The following is a 22,232-nucleotide window of genomic DNA, read 5'->3' as shown; positions in this document are numbered from 1 at the left end:
TTGGTATCTGCCTTACTTGGAGCTACATGGATATCTACCTGTCTTCTTTTTACCTGGATATCTACCCGTTTGTACACCTGGATATCTGCCTGTTTTTTAGTTTACTGGATATCGGCCTGCCTTGGAGTTACCTGGATATCTACGTGTTTTAAGTAATCCGGATATCTACGTGTTTTTGAGTTCACTGGATATCTGCCTTACTTGGAATACGTGGATATCTACCTGTTTTCTTTTTACCTGGATATCAACCTTACTTGGATCTGTCTGTTTGTTAGTTACCTGGATATCTACCTGCCTTGGAGTTACCTGGATATCTACATGTCTCGGAGTTACCTGGATATCTACGTGTTTTTGAGCTTGCTGGATATCTGCCTTACTTGGAATATGTGGATATCTGCCTGTCTTCTTTTTACCTGGATATCAACCTTACTTGGATCAACCTATTTGTTAGTATGCTGGATATCGGCCTATCTTGGAGTTACCTGGATATCTGCCTTTCTTGGAGTTACCTGGATATCTACCTGCCTTGGGGTTACCTGGATATCTACATGTCTCGGAGTTACCTGGATATCTACGTGTTTTGAGTAATCCGGATATATACATGTTTTTGAGTTCACTGGATATCTGCCTTACTTGGAATACGTGGATATCTTCCTTTCTTCTTTTTATCTGCATATCTACCTTTTTTTGTTTACCTGGCTATCAATCCATCTTGGAGTTACCTGGATATCTTCCTGCCTTAAAGTCACCTGTATATCTACATGTCTCAGAGTTACCCGGATATCTAAGTGTTTTAAATAATCTGGATATCTGCGTGTTTTTGAGTTTGCTGGATATCTGCCTTACTTGGAATACGTGGATATCTACCTGTTTTTTTTTACCTTGATATCTGCCCGTTTGTACACCTGGATATCAATCCATCTTGGAGTTACGTGAGTATCTACATGTCTCGGAGTTAACTGAATATATACATGTTTTGAGTAATCAGAATATCTACGTGTTTTTGAATTTTCCTTGATATCTGCCTTACCTGGAATATGTGGCTATATACCTTACTTGGAGCTACATGGATATCTACCTTTCTTATTTTAACCTGGCTATGCATCAATCTTGGAGTCACCTGGATATCTTCCTGCCTTGGAGTCACCTGGATATCTACATGTCTCAGAGTTACCTGGATATCTACATGTCTCAGAGTTACCTGGATATCTACGTGTTTTAAATAATCTGGATATCTACGTGTTTTTGAGTTCACTGGATATCTGCCTTACTTGTAATACGTGGATATCTACCTGTTTTCTTTTTACCTGCATATCAACCTTACTTGGATCTGCCAGTTTGTTAGTTACCTGGATATCTACATGTCTCGGAGTTACCTGGATATCTACGTGTTTTTGAGCTTGCTGGATATCTGCCTTACTTGGAATATGTGGATATCTACCTGTCTTCTTTTTACCTGGAAATCATCCTTACTTGGAGCTACATGGATATCTACCTGTCTTCTTTTTACCTGGATATCTACCTATTTTTGTTCACTTGGATATCAATCCACCTTGGAGTTACGTGGGTATCTACATGTCTCGGAATTAAGTGAATATATACATGTTTTGAGTAATTAGAATATATGTACGTGTTTTTGAATTTTCCTGGATATCTGCCTTACCTGGAATATGTGGCTATATACCTTACTTGGAGCTACATGGATATCTACCTTTCTTATTTTTACCTGGATATGCATCTATCTTGGAGTTACCTGGATATCTTCCTGCCTTGGAGTCACCTGGATATCTACATGTCTCAGAGTTACCTGGATATCTACGTGTTTTAAATAATCTGGATATTTACGCGTTTTTGAGTTTGCTGGATATGTGCCTTACTTGGAATATGTGGATATCTACCTGTCTTCTTTTTACCTTGATATCTGCCTTACTTGGAGCTACATGGATATCTACCTGTCTTCTTTTTACCTGGATATCTACCTGTTTTTTTACACCTGGATATCAATCCATGTTGGAGTTACCTGGATATCTACGTGTTTTTGAGTTTGCTGGATATCTGCCTTACTTGGAATATGTGGCTATCTACCTGGTTTCTTTTAACCTGGATATCTACCTGTTTTTTTACACCTGGATATCAGTCCATGTCGGAGTTATCTGGATATCTGCCTGTTTTTTAGTTTACTGGATATCGGCATGTCACGGAGTTACCTGGATATCGGCATCGTTTGAGTAATTCTGATATCTACGTGTTTTTGAGTTTGCTGGATATCTACCTGTTTTCTTTTTACCTGGATATCTGCCTTACTTGGAACTTCATGGATATCTACCTGTCTTTGATTTACCTGGATATCTACCTATTTTTGTTCACCTCGATATCAATCCACTTTGGAGTTACCTGGATATCTGCCTTACTTGAAATGACGTGGATACCTACCTGTCTTCTTTTAACCTGGATTTCTACCTGTTTTTTTAGTTTACTGGATATCCGCCTTTCTCTGAGTTACCTGGATATCAATCTTTCTCGGAGTTACCTGGATATCTACCTGCCTTGGAGTTACCTTGATATCTACTTGTCTCGGAGCTACCTGATTTGATTTACATGGGTATCTACCTGTTTTTGTTTACCTAGATATCAATCCATCTTTGAGTTACCTGGATATCTACGTGTTTTTGAGTTTACTGGATATCTGCCTTGCTGGGAATATGTGGATATCTACCTGTATTCTTTTCACTATGATATCCGCCTTACTTGGATCTAAATGGATATCTACCTATTTTTTAGTTTACTGGATATCGGCCTGTTTTGGAGTTACATGGATATCTACCTGTCTTGGATTTACCTGGATATCTACGTGTGTTAATGATCCGGATATCTATGTGTTTTTGAGTTTACTGGATATCAATCCAACTTGGAATTTGTTGATATCTGCCTTACTTGGAGCTACATGGATATCTACCTGTTTTCATTTAAATGGATATCAATCCATCTTGGAGTTACCTGGATATCTACCTGTTTTTATTCACCTGGATATCAATCCATCTTGGAGTTACCTGGATATCTGCCTCACTTGGAGTTACTTGGATAGCTACCTGTCTTCTTTTCACTTGGATACTTACCTTTTTTAAGTTTGCTGGATATCGGCCAGTCTTGGAGTTACCTGGATATCTACCTGTTTTTGTTTACATGTATATAAATCTATCTTGGAGTTACCTGGATATATGCCTTACTTGGAGTTAAGTGGATATCAATCTATCTTGGAGTTACCTAGATATCTGCCTTTTTTTTGTTTACTGGATATAGACCTGTCTTGGAATTACCTGGATTTTTACTTGTTTTTGTTTACCTGGATATCAATCAATCTATGAGTAAGCTGGATATCTGCCTTACTTGGAGTTACCTGGATATCTACCTTTCTTCTTTTTACCTAGATTTCCACCTCTTTTTTAGTTTACTGGATATCGGCCTGTCTTGGAGTTACATTGATATCTACCTGCCTTGGAGTTACCTGGATAGCTACCTGTTTTTGTTTATCTGGATATCAATCTATCTTAGAGTTACCTGGATATCTACCTGTTTTTGTTCACCCGGTTACCTTGATATTTACCTAAAAAAAAAAATAATAATAAATAATAATAATAATAATAATAATTAATAATAATACATTTGATTCGACCTTTCCTCCTGGTACCTTGATATCTACCTGTTTTTTATTTACCTGGATATCTACCTGTCTTAGAGTTACCTGCATATTGTAATGGTAATTTTGGTTTCTTTGTGGTTAACTGCCTGAGACGCCCCGTCTCCTGTCCCCTAACAAAGATATCATTTTCCTTTGTTTTTTTAAGTGTGACGTCTAGACCCCTGAAACCTCCTTTATGAATACACAACCCCGAAAATAAATGTTTAAGCTTTCCCCATGTTCGGGGTCTTTCTTCACTCTAACCGCTCGTGTGTTGACTGACCTTTTCTTTGCAAAGAAAATAAAACCTTGTTGGTTGGCAGAAGTCTCTATTTCATTATTCACCAGTAACGGGAAAAACTTCCACAACAATATCTATCTGTTTTGGGTGACCTGGATATCTCTGTTTTAAATAACCTGAATTTCTACCTGTCTTGGGGTTTCCTGGATATCTACCTGTCTATGAGTTACCTGCTTGTGGAGCATTGATGGATGTTGCGTTAACCAGACGTTTAGACAGTAGAAAGCAGCTACAATGATTGAGTGCAGATCTCTGGAGTGAAGCGGAGGAGGACGACTGCATTGAAACACGATGTGACTGCAGATCAATCCAAGCGCTCGCCTCCTCTCGTTCTCCTCCACGCTCACTTGCACCTGCAAGACCACAGGATGGCATCACAGGGAGGAACAGGTATTTTTTGTTGTGTGTGTTTGTGTGTGTTTGTGTTTATATGTTTGTCTGTGGTGTGTGTGTGTGTGTGTGTGTGTGTGTGTGTGTGTGTGTGTGTGTGTGTGTGTGTGTGTGTGTGTGTGTGTCCACCTTGGCCAGTCCTCCCAGCACTTCCAGTACTGACAGACAAAGTGCTGAGTCATTCCTCCACTGAGCCGATAGACGCTGAGTCAGCAGGCGGACAAACTGAACCCAGAGGATCCCCGCTGAGCCTGACTGGACTGTCGGTGACCATGGCAACACACAAGGTTTGAAAAAACTTAGACACAATTGAGTTGCTGCTAATTGAAATCATCATAGTTTTATCGTTTACCGTTTCCTCTGCTCCATTTATTTGGTATGGCTCCTCTGCGCTGGGATTCAGTTTTCTGGAAAACAAAGAGATCGAGCAATTTCATTTACTGATAACAAATGTTTTATTAAAGTTCAGGATTTTAATTTAACTTAGTGTGAATTAAGAGTTTTACGATATTCAGTAGATCTGATTGAATGTTTGGGTACCGACCTGCTGGATTTGTCCTGCTGCCTCCAACAGAGCCGAGTCCTGAACCAGGTTCAACATGGCCGCTACAAAAAACATTAGTTCCACATTCAGGTGTAATCTTGACTCTTAATGTCCAATATTAATAATGAAACTATTGATCCTCTTCTAAAGATTATCTAAGTTGCTTAGACCGCTAGGCCACCAGCGCCCCACATACAGAGGCTACAGTCCTCGTCGCAGGGGTCGCCGGTTCGATTCCCGGCAGGTTGACCATCTCCTGCATGTCTTCCCCTCTCTCTACTCCCCATATTTCCTGCATGTCTTCCCCTCTCTCTACTCCCCACACTTCCTGTCTCTCTTCAGCAGTCCTATAAAATAAAGGCAAAAAAGTAAAAAAAAAAAAACATAAAAAACAAAATAAAAATAAAGATTATCTAAGTCCTCTAGACCAGGGGTGTCAAACATTCGGCCCGCGGGCCAAAACTGGCCCATCAGAGGTGCCAATCTGGCCCGCTGGACAACTTTGCAAAGTAAAATAATTACAGAGAATTAACTGCAATTTTTAAATTGTAAAAGTAACTAATATTTCAAATTAGTCCTCTTGGGGTCGTATAAAATCATAATACTGACGGAGTGCACCAGAACCAGAACGGCTCTCCGGGATTTTTTTTCTCAAAGTAGAAAAATAGATTACTTGCTGTTTGCACAATTCGGTTGAAATTCGGAAGACTTTTTAGAGTGCTTTGTGATCCAATCAACTCTAAAGTTTACGTATATGTACATTTGTCACATTTGAACGGTGGATCCACAATTTTCAAATGGGGCCACATATTGTACGCATGCTTACCATACATGTGCATGGTGCGCTCTGTCACTACAAATACTAGCACTACACCCTTGCATACAAACATATAAACATTTCACTCCGTGTCAGGTGAATGGGTAACCTGTGTGTTTGATGTGTTCGCAGCAGGTTTCAGGGCTTAAAGAGTAAAATATTCCGCCCCACTATGAGACTCATCATAGCAAAAATACAACAGCTGTTTTTGTAGAAAGATACTTCATTAAATGTGAACATTTCCAGAATGTTCTTGTACTTTTTTTGCACTAAAACAAAGGGAAAAATGTAGAGCTTTCATTATTTATAGGTTATTATGTTATGATTTTACTGGTCCGGCCCACTTCAGATCAACTTGGGCTGTATGTGGCCCCTGAACTGAAATTAGCTTGAAACCCCTGCTCTAGACGGTCGGTGAATCTGTCAAATGTTTGCTGTCATGCAGGGTTGAGTACTGTGCAGGTTTCTTTCCAAAGTAAAAGTCTACAACGTTAGAGCAGTTTCCAGATGTTGTTTTTAAAAGTAAAGTTACAGAAAGTAAAGATAGATAGAAGAGGGTAGTTCACTTTTCAAGATCTTCTTGTATTCAAATACACAGATGTTGCAGGGAGACACCAACACAGGAAAGACTGCTTGTCAACTCCAGCTAATCATCCATAGCTTCCTAGCTTCCTACCAGTCGGCCAATTTTCATCCAAAGGGGGTGTGGCTTCACTGCAATCTTTTTAATGCTCCATTAATGTGGTGTTGGACAAATCGGAACACAAGGTACCATATTGGAAAAAGCATGTGAATGACTACTCCAGTTGGAACAACAACTCAGGTGAGATTTTGGTGCCTGACTTACAGAGTTGACGTAACATTAGTCATCAACATGTTGGGTAAACAATGTTTTGTTGTTATTAAGAAACTGTTAATTTACATATTGCACATCAACTTTTTGCTTCAGCATACATTTTTAATATGGTATCACTATCAGTTGTCCTCGTGGAGTGAACTAGACTCGTTAGAAAAGTTATTTATTAGCATTAATATGGTATGTAACCCATGATAATAAGTCAGGTACACTAGCTAAAACAATATATTGGTATTTATCAGCTTCCCACCTCCATTAAACAGGGTCGGTCTAGAAATGTCTGATTGGGTTACGAAGTTAGAAATGTACATGAGCTCTGTTGAACCATTTTTCATATGGAAGATATCATTATGAAGCAGGAGTCAGAAGTCTGAGACTCACAGAGGATGATCTGTGTGTTGAAGGTGTCTGTCTCCGTCTGCAGAGCTCCCATCAGGACACTGATGAGGCGAGGCTTCAGGGACAGGAAGCTAGCTGCTGTGATGTGATCACCACTGAGCCGCCTGTCCAGTAGCATCTGAATACACACACACGGTTGAATGTCACTGGGTCTGACATGACTTGCGCTGATTTCGGTGCTGAACTCAAAAACATAAAATTGCTGCAAGGGAGAGATGTGGGGGAGGTGTTGGGGGGAACCGTGCAAGGGCAATTAACACAGGTGAAGACTGTTTGTTGATTGCTCCCCTTTTCCCCTGCAGTGGCATGCTGGACCTGGCAGACAGGAGAGAAGAGCCACAGGAGCAAGAGCAGTCTCCTGCCATGCAGCTTCTGAGTTATCGCTTCTAAAAAGCATTAGAAGTAGTTTTGTGTTTTGTGTTTTTAAAATAAAGGAGTGCTCACAGTGGCATCTACTATGGTCATTCGGCTGAGGAACCCTGTAACACAGTCGTTTGTTACAGTCATCTCTGCACAAGTTTGTGTAGATGTTGGGTAGGAGCTCACCTGTGATTGGACAGAAGGGAAGTGCAGTGGAAGAGGCAGCAGGGACAGCAGGATGAGGATTGAACCTCGCCTCAAATCCACCTGGTTCACAAAACCCTTAAATCTCAGCAGTTCCCTGAGAGAGAGAGAGAGAGAGAGAGAGAGAGAGAGAGAGAGAGAGAGAGAGAGAGAGAGAACACACACACATCACAGACCTGTACATACACACATCACAGACCTGTACACACACACATCACAGAGCTGAACATCTTTCCTCTTTAAAATCTTTATATTTTAATTTTACATTTCTGTAAATAATCTATAGTCATCTGTAAAAGATAAATGAAAATATTATTATTATTATTGTTGTTGTTATTAGTATTACTGTTGTAATTATTATTTTTGTTGTTGTTAGTATTATTATTGTTATTTTTATTTTTATTATCATTATTATTTTTAATATTCATATATTTTCTTTCTTCTATACAGCTCTGTTAGTTTAACATTGAATCTTATTATTCTGTAATTTTTTGTAATTTTGTGTTTTATTTCTTTTTAAGCTTTAGCAATGATTATGTATGTTTTCCAAGCTAATAAAGCCCTTTGAATTGAAGTGAATTGAATTGAATTGAGAGAGAGAGAGAGAGAAAGAGAGAGAGAGAGAGAGAGAGAGAGAGAGAGCACTTACCTGGTGTCACAGGTTCTCTTCCTGCAGGTGACATCTGGTCATAAACACACCTGCAGGTCGAGGTTTCAGATATGACAGCCTCAGCCCTGTGTGTGTTATCTACCTGTCGAGCAGCACGCTCTCCAAAGTGGAGATGAAGGTGGGGAGCAGCACGTTGACTCCTCTCAGGTCACAGCAGAACAGAGAGGTAGAGTTCAACAGGATGGAGGCAAGAACAGGGGGGCATGCCTCCTCAGGCACCTTGAGACTCTGCTGGAGAACCAGGTAGAACCTGGAGGTGGGACAGAGGGACAATAACACACACTTCAAACAGAATTTAGTTATCTATCAAGACAAATCAATCAGAAATAAACAAGCTGATTATCTCAGGTGTTCTGACTCCGCCCACCAGCATTAGAGGACTGTACCTGAACAGGTGGACAAACAAGTACCCAGAAGAACATAGACTGTTAGACTGTTACCTGAAAACTAAAGGTAAAGGGGGAGTGTAGATGAACACATAAAATGACTTTATACTGGATAGGTGGACAGACAGGGTGTGTACTTAGACAGACCGACAGGTACCATGACAGGTAGACAGAAGTGAAGATACACAGGTACCCAAACTGTGAGAGACTTGTAAGCAGACACGTAGCTGGACCGACACTGTAAAGTGAAATGTACCTGGACAGGTAGACTGGCAGGATGTCCTCTGCGGTTTTCTTACAGGTTAATATCCTGCAGATTGTCCCGCAGGCCTCGGCTTGTCCAGCCGCCCACCTCTCTGACATCCCAATGACATCACAATGATCACCTAGAGAAGACACACATAGAGGTTTGCTTCACTGAAGCAATACATAGAGGATAAAACACCTTTATTCCATGTACTGCATGCAGCACCAGGTGTTGTGTTATGTGCAGTAGCACTCTATGTGGTTATGTTGTATAAACTACTGACCAGGTAGACCAGGGTCTCTGCTGACCAGAGCAGCATCAAACAGCCAGGAGCCAAACAGGTGGAGGAGAGAGTCAACATTACACCTGAGAGGGGAGGGAGATGGTCGGGGGGAGGAGTATAGAGGTGGGCAGAAGGGAGGAGGACAGGTGGGTGCCCTCCAGGGATGTTGGGATGAGGACACCTGAGAAAAGGGGAAAAGAGGATAAAGACAATAAATCCCAACATCGCTCAAACCTTTTACCTGTGCAGGTAACAAGACGTGTAGCTGGACAGGTAAAGAAATGAAAAACACCTGTTCCCATGCTGGGTATAAAAGATGTAGAGAAACGTTAAGAAATCATTACCTGTGCAGGTGAGTAAAAAATATAGCTGCACAGGTAAAGACACTTGGACCTGAACAGGTAGTGAGACATGATAATGAACAGGCAAGCTGGGCAGGTAGAGAGATGTACTCGTGATGGTGTTCAGAAATGTTGAAGGACATGCAAAAAGAAAAGTACTTGCACAGTCATAGAGACATAATCAGGCAAAGAGACACTTACCTGTGCAGGTAAGGAGATGTAGTTGGACAGATAAAGAGACAATTTCTTGCACAGTTACAAAAACTTGTACCAAGGCAGGTGATAGAGAGATACAGAAATAAACACAAAGCTGGACAGGTGAAGCAACATTTACCTGGCCAGGTGCAGAGCTTGTACCAGGACAAGTAAAAAGATGTAACGAGACATGTGAAGGTATACAGTTTAAGACTGGTGTACCTGTGCAGGTAAAAACAAATGCTCCAGAGCTGGTGATGAAAGCTGTTGAAGGACAGGTTAAGAGTCTGTACCTGTGCAGTTAAAGAGAAGCGGAAAGGGAACGAAGAGAGTCGTACAACAGAATAGGTAAAGAGAAGTCAACCTGAACATGTGGCTGTGCAGGTAGAGACAGATGTACCCGGACAGGCAAATGTTCCTGGACAGGTAGAGACATGTGTACCTGGACAGGTCTTAAGAATGTAGATGGACAGTAATATTCATAAATTTAGTTATATCAAAACAATGTCCCTCTACCAGAAATGAGAGGTGTAGCTGGACAGGTAAAGATAAATCTACCCTGACAGGTAGTAAGACATGTTCCTGTACAGGTAAAGTATTTGATGAGACATGCAGCTAAACGGGTAAGTTTACAAATACCTGCACATGTAAAGAAACTATTCCCTGGACATGAATGAAACTGACCCTATGCAGGTAAAGAGGCATGTTCTGGGACATTTAAAGATACCTGCTGCAGTACCTGGTACCTTGTGACGTACCACTGGAGGTTTGCTTGTTGCCTTGGAAACGTTGACAGCTTTCAGTCGTTTGATGTGTGTGGGGGGGGAGCTGGTGGAGGAGGGCGGGGCAGTGGGAAGGCTGAGTACGTTCACTGGAGTGGGCGGGGCACTGCCAGAACGAGGGCGAGAGAGACCTGCTGAGAGTAAATGACGTGAACCTCAAGGCTCTCTTTCCAGACATCAAAACCACCAATCACATCAGGGTAGAAGGGCGGGATTACCATAGGAGGGGATGCGGTCTCTGAACGGGCTCTTGCTCACAGAAACTCCTTGGAGGGGATGATTAAAAAAACAAAAATTTTGAAACAGAAATCTGAATGTATGAGGATGATACAGGGACTTAACTTTTTTATCAACTTCATTAATAGAGTCAACATGTTTCAGAGCAGACCACGTTCTTGTTATTAAATCATGAATCAAATTGGCCTGATCAGTTTGGGTTTATCTGTTTACCAAGAGAAGGCAACCGATCTCTGAAATTAGTCCGCGATGTTATTCCTGCAGAAGGACAAAGACATCAACGATGACTGCAACCAGAGTTAAAATTATTGAAACAGCAACATTAAATGACAATGACAAGACAAACAATGACAGCAACATGAGAAACAACAGCGACAAAAACAACACTGATAGGACTGCAGGCAGGCTAGTTCAGCACCTGGACTCTTCTACTACAGAGCCATGCTGTTGTAATACGTACATAATGAGGTTTGGGATAGTCTTGCGTAATTATGTAAGGTCTTCCTGAACAAGGCATTGTCTGGATGGCAGCATATGTCACTCCTAAACCTGTACATTTTGTTCAACATTAATAGAGTATGTAGGTCGAAATCAGTGTTTAGTTTACCAGCTTGTGACAGCAGTTGTTCTGTTGGCTCTCTGTCGGCCACAGCTACACCTGCAGAAACACAAAGTAAAGTAAAAAAACAACACAATTCAGGCTGGAAAATCAAATTATCTTTTTTTTGTCCCCTCAGCTGATGTTTATTTATCACATACTGTTTCCAGCAGTTTGTCACCCATCTGTTCATACTTAAGATATCTAATAAAGTTAATTTATCCCTCTAATCTTTTCTGAAAGCTTTAATCTTAACATTTTTTCTCTGAACTCTTCCCCCTCAGCTGGAGTCCAACAGTTAGACTGTCAGGGTTGTTTACAGAGACATAGTCAGAGGTCAATGTACCCAGGAAGGCGTCCACCAGCATGCTGACTCCTCTCATGGCTCTGAAGAAGATGTTCGGCAGCTGACTGTCTCCTCTTGAAGTCTCCTCCAGAGAGGAAGGAGATGAACCAGGAGCTGTCGGGCGACTGATGTCCACTGGGTTACTGAAACAAACAATTGTTGATGTTGATGTCGTCAACATCAGAGACAGAACCTGAAATGTCTTGTGTTAAACCAAGGCTGAACTGAGGCTAACATAGACAACAAAACATAAAATAATATTTATCCGTCTAATAAATGTTTGCTTCATTTTTACCTTTTTCAATTCCAAACCTAAAAAAGCAGCGACTGTTTTTTATCTTGTCAGAGGGTTGTGTGTTACCTGAGCAGGTGTAAGAATCTGAACCAGGTGTGAGAGACTCGTTCATCGTCCATGTCAGCAGGGATCAGAGCTGCGTCTTCATCTGGGACTTTAAACTGAGGGAAGGACGGGCCGAACGTCAGCAGCAGCAATCTGAAGACAAAACAGACATACATTACTGGGAGGACTACAGGAGGACTACAGGTTCACCGGTTTACCTGCTCACCTGGAGGTCAGAGCGGAGACGACCCGACACCACTGCTCCACCATGGCAGGCTGATGTCTCCAGCTGCTCAACATCTGTCTGCCTGTCTGCCACAGAGAGCGAGAAGGGAAACATCGAGAGCAAGACAGCAACCAGACCTCAAACAGAACCGCCATCGACAGCTCTGACAGCTGATCTGACAGACTGCCTACAGAGAGAGAGACAGGTGAGAGACAGACAGGTAAGACAGACAGGTTAGAGAGAGACCAGTTAGAGAGGCATGAGAGAAAGAGAGGTGAGACAGACAGGTGAGAGAGAGACAGGTAAGTGAGAGGTGAACGACAGACAGGTGATGGACTGAGAGGTGAGAGACAGACAAGTGAGGGACAGTCAGGTTAGGGACAGACAGGTGAGAGACAGACAGGTGAGAGAAAGAAAGATGGGAGACTGACTACTTGCAGAAAGTCAGACATGTTAGAGATAGACAGCTAAAAGACAGAGACAGACAAACAAGTCAGATGTCTGCTCATACACACTGGTTACAAAGAGAGAGACAGGTAAGAGACAGACAGGTAAGAGACAGACAGGTAAGAGACAGACAGGACAGGTCATGCTCCTCGCTCCTCTCCCGCCGCTCCTCTCCCGCCGCTCCGCCGCTCCTCTCCCGCCGCTCCTCTCTCGCCGCCCCTCCCTCGCTCCTCCCTCGCTCCTCCCTCGCTCCTCCCTCGCTCCTCCCTCGCTCCTCCCTCGCTCCTCCCTCGCTCCTCCCTCGCTCCTCCCTCGCTCCTCCCTCGCTGCGTCCACTCCTCGGCCGAACCCGAAGTAGTTACTGACCCGCCATTTTAACTTGCGTCCAAAAGCTCTTAACGCTGCTGGAGGAGAGAGGAGCGATGAGCGAGGAGACTGATCGGAGGAGGGATAATCGAGGAAACATGAGAGCAGACTTCATGGAAGTCTTTTCTCTGACAGACACGCCCCCTTATCGAATATCACTCACTGATTGGACGCTGCAGCGGCTCGGACTTCACGTCACTTGAGTTTAATAATAGAGAAAAGACGGGCCTTAAAACAGTCACTAAGGGTGCCCTGAAACAGATAATAAACATACGTCGGTTTCTAAACAGTCTATATGTGATGAGCTGAGATTGAAAAGTGTTTGATGTGAGATTTTAAAACAAAATACTGAACATAAAATCATAAATTCAATATAACAGAGGATGGATTATGTTATATCTGATTGTTTTTGTCAGATTCAATGTCTAACAAAATAGAGTAATAGAGTCTAATATCATAGATAGATTATATATTAATGATCAGTTATTCCTCCTGTTAGTTTCCTCGTTTGTTCTCGTTTTCTTCATGAAGAGAAGTCTGACAGTAAAGTTTGTCTGTTAGTAAAAACACTTGTTATATTTCCTGTCAGGTAAATAAAGTTTCATGAGGCTGATCATTAATAAGCCCGGGGTTTGAAAAGAGGTGCATGGTTTCTATTTTCCCTTAAAGTAATAAATAATTTGATAATGAGGCATTTTAAAAGTGAATGGATCTGTGATGCGTCAGGACAGAATAAACAGAGAGCAGATTCTCTTCATGTGAAGTAAAGCTGTCATCACAAACCGATGTTGCTTCACGTGACGCTCCGCAGGAGATGACGTCTCATTTCTCTTAATACAAATCTCCTCTTTCCTCTCTCTTCTGGATTCATTTCCTCGCATCTCTGGTGGGCGGGGCTAAGACGCGAGGAAACAACGCAAGGAAACGACGCGAGGATGGACGTTAAGAGCTTTGAGATGCACCCTATGACACCAACAGGTGAAGACACAGAAGGGGGTGGGGCCACTGACTGACCTGCAGAGGTGGGCGGAGCCAGCATTACATGGTTGATGCGGAGCAGGAAGTGCAGCAGCGTCTCCCAGGTGTCTCTGCTCATCACAGCGCTCTCTCTGGCCAGTGACTGAACTGCACACAACACCTGCTGACAGAGAGACAGGTAGACCGCGCTCACCTGGTCTGACCTATGAGGGGGAGGGAGCATCGTTTAGAATCTTTAATAGAAAGGTTTCTCCACTATAGGGTTCAGTCTATGTGTGTCAGAGTACCTAGGCAGGAACAGGCTGCACAGGTGTCTGAGGATCTTCTGGACGTAAAGGTTGGGCTCTCTGATGATTGGTAGAGGGATGGAGTCTCTCGGGGAAGCCAGCGCCATCAGCCAATCAGTGTACACATCCACACAGTGTTTGACTGTGTCTCCGTCCAATGGCAGAGTCAAACCGTAACACAACACCTCCATTGTCCACTTCACCTGAAAACACACACAGATTTAACCTCCATCTGTCACATCATCTCTATCAGGCAGCTGTGGTATCAGTGTTACTTCAGCATTACCTTATTGTCCAGTTTGATAGAAAATTCAAGTCATGATGGTAAAAAGTTAAACATATATATTTCCTGAAGTCCCTGCACATTAAAGCTATCTACTGTCTCAGTTTTCCATCAATCAAGAGTGATGACATTATACCAGTGTGACAGACTCGTAATCTATCAATGTTTTGCAATGTTCGGCATTTATACTTTATAATTAGGGCCCGAGCACCGCTGGTGGCGAAGGCCCTATTATAACCCTAAGGATTATTTTTCTCCTTTCTTCTGCCACTTAAAACGCATTTTTGGACCCCTGAACGTGAAAGAAAGCATGGATATTTTAGCTCACTCATCGGGCCTGGTGAAAAATTTACGAATTTATGGGTCTCAAATTTTTTTTTGCAAAAATGTGCTCGCTAGCAGCCCCTAAAATTTTTAAAAACACCTTCGTATTGGGGTTATTTTGAGCTACATGCTTGAAAAATTTTACGCATATTCATGGAATCAGGACGCACAAAAAAGCCGCTCACACCCATATCCCAAACTCAACAGGAAGAGCGCCACCTATTTTTGAAAATCAAAAATGGCTCCAAAAATGGCTCCAAAAAGCGTCCAAAAACGTCCAAATAAGGGTGCATACTTTTGCTATTAACTCCTAGAGCTTTTCTCCGATTCAGTCCAAACTACGCATAATCTATAGTAAACCCATTGACAATTAAAAACTGTTAAAGGAATTCCGTTCAGACGAAAGTTGTGGGCGTGTCAGAGTTTGGGGCGGGGCATCAAAAAAAAAAACGTCGGAAAATGGAATTTTGTGACTTTAAAATGCACGTAATCTCACCTCTTCCAACACACTCATCAGTCCTGGGAAAATTGCGACATTTTTGGGGTTTCGCAAAAAATGTAGAAAAAATGTGCTCACAAGCGCCCCCTACAGTTTTCAAAACCCCCTCCCCGTAGGGGTTATTTTGAGCTACATGCTTGAAAAATTTTACGCATATTCATGGCATCAGGACGCACAAAAAAGCCTCTTGCACCCATATCCCAAACTCAACAGGAAGAGCGCCACCTAGCTTTGAACATGAAAAACGGGGCCAAAATAAGGGTGCATACTTTCGTTATCTTCTCTGAAGCCACTTCTCTGATTCATTCCAAACCAAGGGCAACCTATAGCAGACACATTGACGATTAATACTTGTTTTAAGAATTAAAAGAATTCCGTTCAGACTAAATTTGTGGGCGTGGCAGACTTTCAGGTGGGGCATCAAACGCACATACAGCTTTGAATGTGAAGAATGACGCCCAAATAAGGGTGCATACTTTTGAGAGCTCCTCCTAGAGTTTTTCTCCGATTCAGTCCAAACAAGGCCCATTCTATAGCAGACATATTGACGATTAAATTATTGTTAAATAAATTCTGTTCAGACAAAAATTGTGGGCGTGGCAGCTGTTGAGGCGGGGCATCAAACGCACATACAGCTTTGAATGTGAAGAATGAAGCCCGAATAAGGGTGCATACTTTTGAGAGCTCCTACTAGAGTTTTTCTCCGATTCAGTCCAAACAAGGCACATTCTATAGCAGACATATTGACGATTATAAAACCATTAAAGGCATTTAGTTCAGACAAAAATTGTGGGTGTGGCAGACTTTCAGGCGGTGCATCAAAACGCAAAGGAGAAACAAGCCCTGCAGAACTCATTAAAATATGCAAGGAAGGAGATCCAGCAGCAAAAATCTGTTGTGATGAGTCAAGCTGCACATCTGGAAATAAAGGACAACACCATCCAGAAGTAACAGGAAAAATTACAAAACAAAATGGAGGAAACTAAAATACTTGTCCAAGCATTTGCCGAAGGAAGTAAGTACTTTCATTATCCTTGATTCAAAAACAATTCATGTAGTTACTAATTAATGCTTAAACAAGACATGAACAAACATTGGTATTATCAAACTATCCCTACGACTTGAACAAAGCAGTGTGACAACACAACAACAACACAATTGAACAAACAATGCACACTTTCCATGGAAAACATCATTGCCTAATGTATCTTTCTATGTTTCAACTCTTCAGTGGATGCAGACTGGATAAATGACAAAGAAGGACAAACAGGTTCATCTTACAGTGCAGATGGTACTTTCCTACAAATTTCATTCATATACCAATTCGTGTTTAAGTGATTCTAGTGTTTCTTATCACACATTATAATATACAATTTATACTGATAATATGTCTATTAGCTTTTCCCACAGACAAGCTCACTCACCATGAGGCCACCTGATCAGATGCCAGCACCTTGCTGATGAACCACTTCCCAGATGTACAAATACTGTTGTGTTTAAGCTGTTTCTTAATTTTTGGTAATATATTATTTCTTGGACATGTCAATTACTGTTATTAATGTGTTATATTGTTTTTGTGGGCACAATTATTTTTACATATGTCAAATGCTCTTATTTGTATTTCCTTTGAGTTCTTCTTAAAATTGGTAATAAATGTCTGTTTTCTAAAAATCAGTCTGTTTCATATCATCTCTGACTGAAACATATTAATACATAAATATGAACACTATAAGGTTCACATCACTGCTATCCAAAGTAACACTAAGAACAACGCTCATTGTTACACATGTTACATGTATTTCACATTCTATTGACCAGGACAATAAAAACAACCTTCCAAACACTAACATCAAACCGCCGAAACACTTCTCCAAATAACTTTGCATTCAAATTAAAGCAAAAGTCTCAACATAAACCAAAAAAATGTCTATTTAAGACTTTCAAATGCCCAAATCTCCAAAAATCATCAGGCGGTGGCCAGAACAGGCGATGCTGACTTTCAGGGAGTGCATCAATGCACATACAGATTTCAATGTGGAAATGTAAAAATTATTAAAGGAATTCTGTTCAGACTGAAATTGTGGGCGTGGCAGACTCTAAAGTTTGAGGTTTTCTTGGCAATCTGCCAAAAACTTGGAACATTTTGCACCACCCAAGGGACACAGGCAGTATATACTCTCAGATCTTGTTTTCACATCATGTGGTGGCAAATATCAGGCGGCGGTTTACATGTGGCGGATGGCTCGCGTAAGCGGCAGCTGCAGGTGTGCGAGGGCCCGTTCATCGCCGCTTGCGGCTTTAATTGTTTATTCTTATCATACTGATTTATGTCACAGTGTTCATGTTTCTGACTAGTTTACTTTGAATTTGTTATCTGATTCTATAAAAAGAGGTATAAAGGGCAATTAAATATCTTTTTTAGATCCAAGTAGTCTTCAGAATTTAGATTTTTTCTTGGAATTCTGGATCAATTTGATCGCACAAGCGGAATTCTCTTCCATTCTTTCACAGCTGTGTTGACCAATGAGGCTTCTGTAGCGCTGTATGTACCGTATTATCAGAGTAAATGTAACGAAGACTAACACAAGAGTCATTGAACTTTCCATAACCGTGAGTGTCTGCTTCAAACCCACACAAGAAACTGTTCTGCTGTGGACTGGATCCACCTCGGGGAGCTTTGACACTTTAATGGTGAGTTAAGGATGTGTTCTGTGTACATCAGCTCCTGTCACAGGGGGATTTTGGCTTTACTTTTTTTGCAAAGGGAAGGGGAGGAGATGTACTGACAGAAAGCGACTAGTATTAAATGTCCCATTGCTGCAGACTACCTGTATGTGTGGAGGACTGAGCAGCTGCTGCAACCTCTGTTACAGGTGAGGTGAGACAGGTGTCACTGTTGTTACGTCCACGTTTTAAATAAAGAATTCAATGAACAGTGTTCCCTGACTGGGTGAATGATCTTCACACTCAACTTCAGCTGTGAGCAAACACTGAACACAGATTACACATCAACACTTAGTGTTTGTGTACAGTTACCATAGAGGTTACACACACACACACCTGACTGTCTGTGCGGAGCAGGCTGCGGGTATCAGGGTTTCCCAGGCCAGCTCTCAGGGGCTTTACCAAAGCCACAGCAACATCTTTCCCCACGCCAGGCGGGAAACAACTAAGTACGCTCACATGACCCCGCCCACTGGACAGTGATTGGTCCATTCCAGCCAATCAGGCCTCACCTGGGTTAAAGAGTAACAGACAGACAGAGACAGAAGTTTAATTAGCAAACATGTTTTTTCTGCTGTTTAAAAGGTTATCAATTAAGGTAGGAAATCCAAGAAACACACAAACAAAAGTGTTCAGAGAGTTAAATGTTGCATATTTAAACCTTGAGCCAAATAACTGATTGACTAAATGAACAAGTTTAAAGAGAGAGAACGCTTTGACTGGAAGTAATGACTAAAATATTTGGATGAGTTATCATCCAATTAAACTAGACTCAACCTATAAAGGACATAAAAGACTAACGTGACTAAAACTAACAGACGTATCTGTCTCTGGTCAGAGATATACTTGCTGTGTACCCTTACATTCGTGTACAAATCTGGCTGCGTGATGAGCGTAACTGTAAAAATATCTAATATATTAATATATATCAAACGTAGCCTAGTTTGAACGTAATTTCTAATTTAGGATGGAGGTTACTCTCTACTAACGTTTTGGGCGTTGCACTGGCTGAGATAGTTCCAACATTGGCATAATTTACATCTTAAATTTTACTCCTTGCTCTGAGTCAGTGTTAAGTACAACATAAAAGAGCGGCTGTCATGGCACACCGTTTTAAAAGAGGAGATAATTTGAAGGATGAGGAGAAGCAGAGTTCAACCAGCTGTGTTTATGCAAGGCCACTACATAAAGCCAGACGGGACGAGGTTGAGTATGTGTCGCTCATGGTGCCTCTACACTGCCCCTGCTGTTAACAAAGGTACTGCACCTCACATCCACGGCACTTTAAGTTCTGAGGACATGCAGAGTCGAAGCACCAAACCAACAATGGGGACGCGTGGCAGCAAATTTGTGATTGCGTATGCATAGTTAACTGCAAGCATATCTCTGGCCTTGATACTAAAACTACATGTTAAACAGCCGCCAAAACTAAAACTTGTTAAAAAGTCCAGAGCCCAAATGCAAGAGGAAGACACTTCTTCAGTTCAGACTGTTCATTGTTGCATTAGATGCTTTCAAAATGTATAAACTTAAAGGTGAAGGGAAAGTGTGTGTACAACGGTGGAAAACACTGTATGCATCACTTCTGGATGTGTTAACAAGAAGTCACAGACAATAACTAAATCGGGGCCACAAATAACTTTTTCAAAAACGTCAGAGGAGGGTCTCCGTACAGTACGGTACAGTAAAGTACAGTACTGTTAGACTGCTTCTATGCCACACAGAGTGACAAGTCTTTCCACTTGTCACTTAAAGACAAACCCCTCAATGACTCTCCTCCGTCACACACAAACTGACACGTCCTGGAGTCTGTCCTTTAATAACTTCTGATTCTTCATCTCCTGTAATGACTCTGACATTAACCCTGCAGAACCTGTTTAATCATGCTTATTTACTTTGACGTGTCACACCTTCTCTCGTCAAATTTGTCTGAAGTCTGTTTGGATATTTTATGATATTCATTTAATACAGTGACAGCAGTGTTTACTGAGGGAAGTTATTTCATGACAATTAAGTCATTGAAGAGTATGAGTGTTGGTTGAACACTGAATTAAAGCAACATGACACTCAGACTCATTAACACATCTGGACTTTAACGGAGACTGTGACTATTTACAGTTCAGCCAGGATTATAAGAACCTAACTTTAACCCTTTCAGCTTGATTTAAATATCCTCTGCAGAGCGAGGTCACACATATAAGTGTGAGCTAACAACAGCACTCATTTCTGGTTATTAGATGTTGCCTGTAAGGTTATAAAGAAGCTATCATTGGTTTGAGGCAAGCAAGCAGTCTACAAGGTCGACCTGCAGACAAAAGTTAGGTTTGCAAACTCAACTTTTTTTCGGGGAGAAAAAGGTCTGAGGTAGAAAAAAAAAAAAAAGATCACATTCTCCCTCTTATGAATATAAAATAAGCTGATAATCACCACCATTTATATTATAGTTTGTCTATTTGATTAAATACTCTGTTAATGTCCCCTTCTGTATTTAAATCCCACAATATAAAACATATTTAAATGTCTTCTCCTTTTATTCATAAAAAGGCACAATTTAGGTATTGGCAGTTTTAAGTATGACAAACATTCAGTTCTAAACACAGCTGTGTGTCTCTAATGTCAAACTGATGTGATAGAATGAAGATAAATGTCCTACCTGTACAGGTGAGTCCAGGTAAAGCTACTCACTGATACAAAGGTGAGCTAAAATGCTAACAGACCAACAGTTAAAACGGTCAGGTCATTCTGAATGTCAACACTCTGAACTTAAAACTCACCTGCTGTCACTGCTGCCTTCAGGGACGGCTGGGAAACTTTAACCAGGAGCTGTGTCCTCTTCTCCCTGAGCTGTGACTGCCAGGCTCAGACCTCACATAAAACTGATTTGTACAGAAACCCTGATTAAGTTTACTGTCAATAAACAGACTGAACCAGTTTCAGTGATAAACAGAAAAGGCTTTACATAACAGAACAATAATGACAGTCTTAGGTTTTGCTGGCTGCTGTGACAGCGGGCCTGGATATTCCAAATGTTTAATCTGGATATGTATGATCCAGCTTTCCTTTTCTCCAGGATCAGCTAATCCATCTTTTGTACCAGTATTTTCACTGAAAACCTGGACAGGATCTACATGATCCAGGTACCATAGACTTTATCAAACATCAACAGAGCAACACTACTCAAAGAAGTGAAGGTAAAACTTTTAGAGCTCTCCCTGATTTCTGGCTGCAGTATAGGTCGTAAAGCCCTCCTCCTCCATTTTAACCAATGGGACATGGGTCAGAATATAAATTTAATATACAGGTAAAATAAATGTTTCTCAAACATGGTTTCTGTGACCATAGTTAGTTCTTATGCTGATTTGTGTCAGTGTTCATTTTACTGACTAGTTTACTTTGAATTAGTTATTTGATGATATAAAAAGGGCTATAAAGTAGGAAAGAGGGAAAGGAACAAATTAGATTTCCTTTTTAGATCCAACTTTTCTTCAGAATTTTGAATCTTGTAATTCTGAGATCAGGTAGAATTCTCCTCCATTGATTGACAGCTCTGCTGACCAATGAGGCTCCTGCAGCACTGTGTGCATCAGATTATCAGAGTAGAGGAAACGTAACAAACACTAACACAAGAGTCATTCAACTTTCCATAACCATTTCTGCTTCAAACCCACACAACAATCTGTTCTGCTGTGGACTGGACCCCCTGAGGGAGCGACACTTCATCTATGAGTTAAATATGTTTTGGTGGGGGCGGTACAATGCCAGTGCCCATTGAGGCAGCTTTTTGGCTTTCGTGTCTAAGAAGGGGAAGAGATGAAGGCATGCGGACCACACTGAAATACAATTAATGATGTAGACTCTTGAAGATTACCAAAGCTCTTATGGGACTATGTGCTACATTTTTTTGTCCACAGGGGGAGCCAAAATCCACACAAACTAGAAGATCCTACCAGCGGCTCTAAATATTTTTTTTTTGCACCTCTTGACACTGAAAGGGAACCGTATCTGTTTATCAAGGTAGCAATTCAAGAGCATAACAACAATAGTCTAACTTATCAGTGTCTTTTTTTTTTGAAGTAATTGTTTTTTTTCCCAAACTGCTGCTCAGGACGAAATGAAAACAGAG

At 41.3% G+C, this 22,232-nt stretch overlaps 1 protein-coding gene and 1 long non-coding RNA gene across 3 annotated transcripts in view; one reads left to right on the top strand and one right to left on the bottom strand.

Annotated features, from left to right (window-relative positions):
* LOC117819474 (ral GTPase-activating protein subunit beta-like) overlaps positions 1-20,849 on the bottom strand; it is a 53,498-nt gene extending 32,649 nt beyond the window's left edge. Inside the window, exons 1-20 of the mRNA XM_034692869.1 lie at positions 20,763-20,849; positions 18,446-18,621; positions 14,280-14,482; positions 14,029-14,195; positions 12,202-12,388; positions 11,997-12,128; positions 11,636-11,778; positions 11,299-11,349; positions 10,905-10,949; positions 10,673-10,720; positions 10,431-10,585; positions 9,137-9,317; positions 8,863-8,992; positions 8,303-8,470; positions 7,533-7,647; positions 6,969-7,104; positions 4,915-4,976; positions 4,723-4,777; positions 4,500-4,630; positions 4,151-4,333 (exon numbers count right to left, since the gene is read on the bottom strand). Coding sequence (XP_034548760.1) covers positions 4,151-4,333; positions 4,500-4,630; positions 4,723-4,777; positions 4,915-4,976; positions 6,969-7,104; positions 7,533-7,647; positions 8,303-8,470; positions 8,863-8,992; positions 9,137-9,317; positions 10,431-10,585; positions 10,673-10,720; positions 10,905-10,949; positions 11,299-11,349; positions 11,636-11,778; positions 11,997-12,128; positions 12,202-12,388; positions 14,029-14,195; positions 14,280-14,482; positions 18,446-18,601 — 2,448 coding nt within the window. The 5' untranslated portion in view covers positions 18,602-18,621; positions 20,763-20,849. The remainder of the gene's footprint in view (positions 1-4,150; positions 4,334-4,499; positions 4,631-4,722; positions 4,778-4,914; positions 4,977-6,968; positions 7,105-7,532; positions 7,648-8,302; positions 8,471-8,862; positions 8,993-9,136; positions 9,318-10,430; positions 10,586-10,672; positions 10,721-10,904; positions 10,950-11,298; positions 11,350-11,635; positions 11,779-11,996; positions 12,129-12,201; positions 12,389-14,028; positions 14,196-14,279; positions 14,483-18,445; positions 18,622-20,762) is intronic.
* LOC117819483 lies at positions 281-7,648 on the top strand. Of its 2 annotated transcripts, XR_004632559.1 has the most exons (4): positions 281-2,602; positions 4,509-4,657; positions 6,330-6,554; positions 7,289-7,648. It is a non-coding gene; the product is annotated as an uncharacterized LOC117819483 (long non-coding RNA). The 2 variants fall into 2 exon arrangements; XR_004632558.1 differs by having other exon boundaries at positions 6,330-7,648.
* Positions 20,850-22,232: the final 1,383 nt, after the last annotated feature.

The sequence above is a fragment of the Notolabrus celidotus genome, chromosome 1, assembly GCF_009762535.1.
Source record: "Notolabrus celidotus isolate fNotCel1 chromosome 1, fNotCel1.pri, whole genome shotgun sequence".
NCBI lineage: Eukaryota > Metazoa > Chordata > Actinopteri > Labriformes > Labridae > Notolabrus > Notolabrus celidotus.
Note: the sequence above shows the minus strand (reverse complement) of the source record. Positions and strands in the feature narration are given on the sequence as shown.